Source organism: Etheostoma spectabile, chromosome 9 (genome assembly GCF_008692095.1).
Source record: "Etheostoma spectabile isolate EspeVRDwgs_2016 chromosome 9, UIUC_Espe_1.0, whole genome shotgun sequence".
NCBI lineage: Eukaryota > Metazoa > Chordata > Actinopteri > Perciformes > Percidae > Etheostoma > Etheostoma spectabile.
The window spans coordinates 31,616,895-31,625,803 of NC_045741.1; the positions used below are offsets into that span (position 1 = coordinate 31,616,895).

At 41.4% G+C, this 8,909-nt stretch overlaps 1 protein-coding gene and 1 long non-coding RNA gene across 2 annotated transcripts in view; one reads left to right on the forward strand and one right to left on the reverse strand.

Moving 5' to 3' along the window:
• ptprfa (protein tyrosine phosphatase receptor type Fa) overlaps window positions 1-8,909 on the forward strand; it is a 373,454-nt gene that overhangs the window by 341,043 nt on the left and 23,502 nt on the right. The window contains exons 24-25 of the mRNA XM_032525794.1: window positions 6,726-6,845; window positions 7,802-7,956. Of these exons, the coding sequence (XP_032381685.1) occupies window positions 6,726-6,845; window positions 7,802-7,956 (275 nt within the window). The remainder of the gene's footprint in view (window positions 1-6,725; window positions 6,846-7,801; window positions 7,957-8,909) is intronic.
• Window positions 1-8,909, reverse strand: part of LOC116695497 (uncharacterized) — a 94,989-nt gene that overhangs the window by 26,623 nt on the left and 59,457 nt on the right. The window lies entirely within an intron of this gene.

Genomic DNA, 8,909 nt, shown 5'->3' on the forward strand with positions numbered 1-8,909 from the left:
ATAGTCATTTACCACATTAGCAATAATAGAGTGTATTTCTTCAAAGTTAAGACTAGTTTAAATTATTCTCATTGAAAATTACAGTGCTTTTCCTTCAAAATAAGACATTTCAATGTGACCCCAAACTTTTGAACGGTAGTGTATGTATTTTTTAACCTATTGATATCGGATCGGTACACAGTATCGTCCAACACTCAAGTTCAGGTATCAGAATTCGTATTGCCGTATCTAAAAGAAAACAATGGCATTGGAACAACTCTAGTTGTGTTGAATCAATTTTACACCGACTATCTGACACTCACACTGTCCTGACACAAGACATGGGTCCAGATATTGTTCCAGCATTACATTTCTACGGTGGCCGACAGGTGCCAACGTTCTGTAAATTCAGAAAACACACGCAAATAGACAAAACACAAGCAAATTAAGAAAACAACTTCATTATAGTGACAACACATCCGCAGCATTCAGCATTCACAATGGAAGTTCTCCAGGCCTCTAGAAAAATGAATGAATGAATTAAATGAACACTAACCTTGTTATGTCATTGCTTTCTTCACTTTTGGTCCCGTTTCCAAACAAACCTTTCATCTGCTCTCTCTCTCTCTCTCTCTCTCGTTCTGTGAGGTCAATAATCCAGCCGTTCCACTTAGCCTCTAGAGGCCTGGAGAACTTCCGTTGTGTAATCTGGATGCAGCATTTTTTTCTAGCATTGTTTTTCGTGGTTTGTGTGCTTTTCTTTTTGCATCGTTTTTTTTATTTGCAGCGCGTTTATGTATTTGGTTGTGTTGTGTGTATTTGCAGCGCGTTTATGTATATGGCTGTGTTGTGTGTCAATGCAGCGCGTTTATGTATTTGGTTGCGTGTTTGCATATGCAGCACGTTTGCTGAATGCTGCAGATGTGTTGTCAAATTAATGAAGTTGTTTTCTTAATTGTCTTGTGTTTTGTCCATTTGCGTGTGTTTTCTGAAGTTGCGTTTGCCCCTGTCGGCCGCCGTTCCGTGCAGGTTTCTACAGCTGATCATTTACAACCCCATAAACAAACAGCTGCCACATTTTCCACATGAACACAAAAATAAATAAAATCTCTACTACAACTTAATTATTGTTACTACTGCTGCCTTAAAGCAGCTACTCTCATGTTGTAGTTGTAATCCTTACCCACCTGGAAAACCTGCCCTTGAATGATAGCCACAAGCCAGTAAAAGTGTGAAATATATGAAATGGAAAAATCAATCTTGTATAAGAACTGCAATGATAACTGGTATCAGCAGGAGCAGTAATCATAGTCAATCAGCCGGTCCGTCAAGGTTTAGGATGACCGGCAGGCAGGGATTTCAGCTTGCAGAGGCCTCATATTAGCTTTGGCTGAACTTTTGAATACATTTTTGTGCATAATGACTGTGGATTTTGTCCCCAATTTCTTACTGTGCAGTCACACTATGAAGCTACCCTGATTACAGCAATCATGAACTCTTTTAACTTATACATGGTCAGTGGTGAAGTAAGGTCTTTTTAGGTGGATAGAAGTATACACAGTAGGGGTGTTTAAATGAATCATTGCATCATTGCATCGTTGCATTGTGATGCAGACCTGGACGATTCTGCATCAATGCAGTGACAGACCATAAACCATAAAGATTATTGCCTTATTTTCTGGTTGCTGTTTTTTTATTTTTTGCCTTTTGTCTGCTGTCTGCTGTGTTCAGACTCTGCTACATTCAGAAAGTGTAGTTTTCAAGAGAAGATACAATAAAGAGGGGAGTTCCTATACTGTGTACACTATATATGCTGTATATATAGGATAATCGTGGATGAAGATTCACACCCCAATACATGGGCATACTTGTACTTGTGTAGCTACTTGTACCTAGAAAGTGACATTTTACTACAATATTTCTTTTTATTTTACAGTAATGCTTTTACTGAAGTTAAGTATCTGACCCCTGATCAACACGTACCAACGTGGTGACTATAACCAAGCAGCCCCATCAGTGCAGTTTGCCAACGGGGGTGCTTAGTAGTTCCCTCTTTCTGGTCTTTATATTACTGCCTCTGCTGAAGTCAAAAGTAATCAATGCTACTTCACCATTAGACCATTTATTATTTACCTAAAATAGATGAATTTTAAACTCAGTAAAGCGCTGTACACCGCGAAGTGAACTCTGCTCCCTGGCTTGAAAGCACAGTGTTTTATGTTTACACCACGTTATTTCACGCTAATTCATTCTGAGATAATGTTCCATTGAATATTGAAGTTCATAAGTTGCGGCCGTGGCTCAGTGGTAGAGCGGTTGCCTGCCAATCGGAAGGTTGGTGGTTTGATCCCTGGCCCTGCAGTCCCACGTCGAAGTGTCCTTGGGCAAGACACTGAACCCCGAGTTGCCCCCAGTGCTGCGCATCGGAGTGTGAATGTGTGCGAGTGTTTATCTGATGAACAGGTGGCACCTTGTATGGCAGCCTCGGCCCCAGTGTATGACTGTGTGTGAATGGTGAATGTATCCTGTATGATGTAAAAGTGCTTTGAGTAGTCGTTAGAAAAGCGCTATATAAATACAGCACATTTACATTTGCATAAGTTCATGCCAAGTTTGCAGTTGAATCAAGTTTGGGACCAAAATGCAGCGATGAGGACGGCAGGCAGGCAGGAGAAGTTAAACATGAATTTATTGACCAAAAAGGCAGAGTTCCAACAAAACAGGGATCAGGTGGCAAAATCAAGAGACTCAAGGAAACAAAGTAAAAAATCCTAAAATTCCATAACCCCAAAAATCCAAAAAGAAAACAAAAAACTGGATGTAGGAGAAACAGCAACTGGGAAAGACTCGCAGGGAAAGTCAGGAACACCGACTGAAAGGCTGATAGGACAAATACATACAGATAGACGATCTGACAAGAGATGACAGTAGCACAGACACTAAATACACCAGGTAATGTGGTAACGAGAGGCAGGTGACAAGAGGGCTGGGAAGCAGGTGGAAAACATCAGGTAATCACAAGAGCGGGAAGACACAGGAACTGAAACTAACAAGACAAAAACCAGACTTCAAAATAAAACAGAAAACAGAACAGAGACTCTCAGGGGAACACAAGACAAGACACTACAACACAAGATCGGGGAGAAAACAAGACACAAACACAAGACAGGATAAAAAAAACAAAAAAGGAGGAAAAGAACCCAAAGCCAAAACCCTAAACCATAACAGTCTCATCTTCAGTTTCTAACATAATGTCAGTATCCCTTCCACTGACGAAGCTCGCGTGTTGTAGAACGACAAAAAAAGGAGACATTAGTTCCTCGAGTTTGTCCTTTAAATAGAGCTTCCTAGTTCTTCTCACAGATGTTGCCCAGAATCGTCACACAAAGGGCAGGCATTATTCACACAATAACAAGCAGTGGTGATGGAAGTATTCAGATCCTATACTTAAGCAAAAGTAAAAATACCACACTGTAAAACTCAGTGAAAGTCCTGCATTGAAAATGTTACTTAAGTAAAAGTATATAAGTATCATAAGGAAAATCTACTTAAAGTATTAAAAGGAAAAGTACTCAATGCAAGAGAATCCTCACATTTTAGAAACGATCCAAACAGTTCTGTCAATCAACTATTTATATAATATTTTAAATGACAGTCCCCCCGCCGGACAACCCTTCGAAAAATCGCCAGATCCCTTATTTTGGCATGAAAAGAAAAAGACTCAAGTAAAGTAAAAGTACCTCAACATTTGTACTTTACATTCCACCACTGAAAACAAGAGGTAGCTTGTCAAGAAAATATAAACATTGGTTAAGATTGATGCCGTTGTTGAGTATCTCGGATCTCTAGTTAACATGCTGTTGGCCTGTAACACTAACTGAGCCTTACTGAGTGGGATGTGTGAGTCTAGGTGGTGGTACTTAATACCACTTAGACCAAAGGCCATGTGGCTCTGTACTCGGCCTCAGGCCCTGCAAAGCAGTTATGCCAAGCTCCCGCGGCCACCCAATGGCTACATTGTAGGTTGCTTCACCCCCTGTCATCCTCTGTGTCGATCCATCCCACCAACAGCCAACAGTGGAACAGCTGGTGACAGCTACACTAACAGGGCACATGCTGTGTTGGACCAATTTGTTTTATAACTAATTCCTTTTAATCTGAAGAACCTTGTTTGAACTCCGTCTCACTTAATGTTCCTTTTGCATTGCATCACAACGCTCTCAAAGTGTGTAAAATGTGTAAGTTCTACTTGTATTACCTTTTGTACTATAGAATCATATTGCTTTTACTCACCCTATAACTCTGGGTCCTCAGTGTTAGCAAGGGGTAAGTCAAAAATGTTCATTAAGAAACCAGTGGATGCTAAAATAGAGCTAAATTAAACTTATTTTGTCTGTGAAGCAGCAGCCTAACCCACTGTACACCACCCAACACACAACATCCAACAGCTCAGCTTGACTAATTATTTAAAGTGTGACTCCACAGACTTTACACATTGAAGTCTGTTTACATGTGTCGGGAAGAACTTTTGCATATGTGAAAAAGTTGTATAAAGAGTGTGTCTCCAGAGGGAGCTGTGCGGAGTCTGAAAAATGTCCTCAAGTGATGTCACTCGAGTCAGCATCAGACCTTAAAGTGTGTTCCATTTACCTCAGAACGCGGAAGCTGGAGCTTGGAATGACGTAACACCTGAGCTGAATGCATTCCATTTAGCCAGGTTAGCCATTGTTAGCAACACCAGTTGATTACAACGCACCATGCATGTCCACAGATAGAAGTTGGACAGGACAGTGTGTACGACTGATTTAGTGACACACAAATAAGACAGAAGTGCTGATTAACTGTATGTACTACAGCTTTCACTACTGTGTATTCACAGGGCAGCCATGTTGGATTTTGAGCTTGGGGTTGTCCCAGTTCCAAGGTCAGAAATCCAAGGTCAGGGGGCATGTTTCCAAATTTTACCTAGGAAAATCAGACTTCCGAGTACACACTATTAGGCAACAACTTTGAAATGAAAGAAATCTAGAGGTGTGGAAAGAAATGAGTTTACTACACCTCTGTATCCTCATCTCTGCTGCAGGCCAGAGGCTTTAGGCTGAATCCCATTCCTTCCCCTTACCCCTTCCCCTTCCCCCTTCCCCCTTCCCCTAGCTTTTGCGCGTTCACGCGGCACCTAGTGCCGGTCCAATACGTATTACGAGCTAGGGGTAGGGCATAGATCAAGGGCTGTATAGCCCTTGGGATCTAGTGTGGACGCGACCTCACTAGAAAACACACAGGCCAATGGCTGCCCGTCGACCAGAGAGACACATGAATGTAAGTACTTTCGGCTAAATATTGATAAAAAGTTACGCAGTCTTGTTTTGTGGTCTATGCAGTCCTGTACATGTATACTGCAACATGTTCCTAACTGAAATTTTAAAAATCGCTAGCTTGCAATGCTAACGCTAATCGCTAACGCTAATCGCTAACGCTAACGTTGAACAGTCCCACATATTTCTGCCTTGAATGGACTGTATAGATCGCATAGATTGTATAGCTAGATATATATAACGGTCTATGATACATCGCTACGTGCTTAACATATACCGCCCTGTCTCACACAGCAGGACACAGGAGGAACAGCAGTGATCCAGGTTGGGGCTGAAAACGAGCACGACGTTCTAATTCATTGTTCATGTTGTACCCATTCATTATTGCATTGGTAGCCTACTATTATTGTAATAATCTGTAATTAATTCCTGTTCATGTTCATGCACTTGTTATATGTTGTTGGTTTTGATATGGGACACTGATGATATGTGAGGGGGGGGGGGTTACTGGCCAAAAGGCTCCAGAACTGGTCTGGAATATCAGAGCAGCTGTGTTACACCGTGTAGTGTGTGTGTAGTTTGTTTGTGGTCTTGTTTTTTTTTTTTAGTTTTACACATATGAGTGCCTTTTATTGTGTGCGACATGTTAGTGTATGGTTCTAATAGTTGACAATGGTTCTGTAACATTATTTATGTAACGTTTTTGCCTGTTGTTCAATTTATCACCAAAAAGACAGATTTTTGTCAACAAAATGTTTTGGGAACATCAATGACATTCAAAAACGGTGATAACTGAAACAGATATACAAAACACCATGTATAGGGTGTATATGTATGTATATGTACACATGATGCATGTGTATACACATTTGTATGCAAACAGACCTAAGTACTAACAGATAGTACTCTGCACTACCAAAGTGAACCTAAAATAACTATAAAATATATAACACACACTGTTGTCCAAACCCACACAATCAACAGACCTAGACGGCATCTTGGAAGTTTTTTGATCAATACTGTATGGTGATGTCACCAAGTGGTGTCCCAATTCATAGGGGTATGTTTTCACCCCTTACCCCTACCCCTTGGTTTCAAGGGCCAAGGGGTAGGGGTAAGGGCCAAGGGGTAGGTGTAAGGGGAAAGAATGGGATTCAGCCTTAGGCTACACTAGCAATCCAAACCTCAAACCAAACTGTCAACAGTCGAGTTTCATTGTGGGTAATGTAGGTGCCGGGTTTTGTCAAGAAAGAAGGTGGTATTCTGCTGCATAAGTTTTGATCCTTTTATTCTTTGAATCTGTTTTATCTCACAAAGCAGAAAACAAAACAAAAAATGGATCCAAAATGGCCATATTTTCTTGACTTGGTTGCCATATTCAAATGTTCTGCTTTATGTTTAATCTTCCCTTTTTTGTGTGTCTGTGTGCAGGTGAAATGTGACCAGTACTGGCCCAGTCGAGGAACAGAGACATATGGGATGATCCAGGTGACCATGCTGGACACTGTTGAGCTGGCTACGTACAGCATTCGCACATTCGCCCTCTATAAGGTGGGAACTCTACATGTACAGTGTTTACATAGACAAATACACTTGAGTGAAAAAAATTAAACTGTGGCTTTGTGAGAGTTATGAATAAAGGTTATGATGCCTTTGCTGTAGATTTGATGATAAATGGTTTACCCTTGATAGTGCTATACTATGGTGACCATATTTTGATTTACATAAAAAAGTGGACACTCGGCCCAGGCTTGAGACACACATTCAGAAAGGCTTATCGGAGGTTAATGAACATGCTTTATTATGCCTCAATGGTACAAAAATAATATCTGTAACAACCTGTAACAAAATAAGGGAATTGGTAGATGAAAAATTCCAAGCAAGAAAGAGCACAATTAGGTCCCGCCCCCACCAGGGAGGTAAACAACGTTCTGCTCTCCATTGACTTGTATTACTTGAAGGTGCCTTCTCATCCATTCAAATGAGAAAAATGGCATAAAGCTGCTGTGTGGTGATATTCACTACCAACAGTGTCAAGAACCCATAACCCAACAATATGTCCGACGTTACGTGTGTTAATTTATATATTTATTTTGGTAAGAAAATGTTTGCTGCACACGTAGCATCAGACATAACGTTAGCTCAACGTCAGGATCCCACTGTCCATCCTACCTGCAGATTCCTCACGTCTATTTCCACTTTTGTCTCCATAAAAGCTCAGTTTTTCAGAGTTGGCATCTTGGAAAAACTTAACATATGGGTTATTTAACCTGTTGTTATATCACCATACAGCAGCCTTTAGGCATTTTTCAGTTGTTTGCTAGCAGACAAAATTGACTAGGAGGAAACATTAACGCAATACAAATAAATGGAGAGCGGAGAGTTGTTTCCTTCCCCCCCACGCCGGTGGGCGTGGCTTTCAAAGTATGATGCGATGTGCTCTGTCTCTATTCATAGCCAGATGAATAAATCATGAAAAATGATAAAATGTGTGTACGTGTGGACAGAATGGCTCGAGTGAGAAGAGAGAGGTTCGACAGTTCCAGTTCATGGCCTGGCCTGATCATGGAGTGCCTGAGTACCCCACCCCAATACTGGCCTTTCTACGCAGAGTCAAGGCCTGTAATCCTCCAGACGCTGGACCCATGGTGGTCCACTGCAGGTAAGGTCCTAAAACACCAAGCAGACAGTCTGCTAATTATTTCCTCTCACTCAGGCGCAGAACATGCGCGTTACTCTTTGTGGTATAACGCCAAGTCCAATTCTTTTGCCGAGACAACAGTTGGCTTTTGTTGGCATTAGTTGACTCCAGGTTGGTGTTGTAGAGCTTTTACATCAATACAAAAGCCTCAGTATGATTCAAAGAAAAGTGTGTGTGAACATCTGGCACAGTCTGAAATACCCTTGTTAGTGGCATCCATCAATTTGTTTAACTTTGTGAAACAAACCAACTATCAAGGCCACATTACAGAGTGTGTTGAGGTGTGGGCTGTGTGCTTCAGCGAACGGTTCAGCGTCTCCTCTATTTCTTCTGCGAACTAATGTGTTAAGCCAGGCAGGTAATTGCATACAGGAAGGCCACCAGTGCAGCCGGATACTTTACAAATTAAAACATATTTCAAAATAAAACCTAGTTTTAGGGTGATTCCGACTTCTCAGCGGTGTCTACAGCGAGAGAGAGAGAGAGAGAGAGAGAGAGAGAGAGAGAGAGAGAGAGAGAGAGAGAGAGAGAGAGAGAAAGAAAAAAAACACACATTCTGTAGAGTGGAGAATTGAAGGGCTGCTTTTAACCGTTGCAGAGAAGTACTCGTCTGTTATGAACAGCTAGGTGCACAATCAGGCAGGAATCTACGCTTCACGGCTATTCGTGGCGCTTCCTCATGTGGTGTGTTTCTGCTGTGAGAATTGGCGGGGTTTGAACCCTTCGTACGTACAACTGAGTGCAACACTACAAATCACAGGTGCCTATATTGTGAGTTCATTGTTAAGGTACACGGGAGAGGATACAGATGCAGACTTCCACAGTTTAAGTAAATAAGCAGAGTTTATTGTGTAAACACAAGAAGAGTCAATCAGGTAGGAGGTGCGGTGAAGTCCGGTTTATAGATGAGCCAG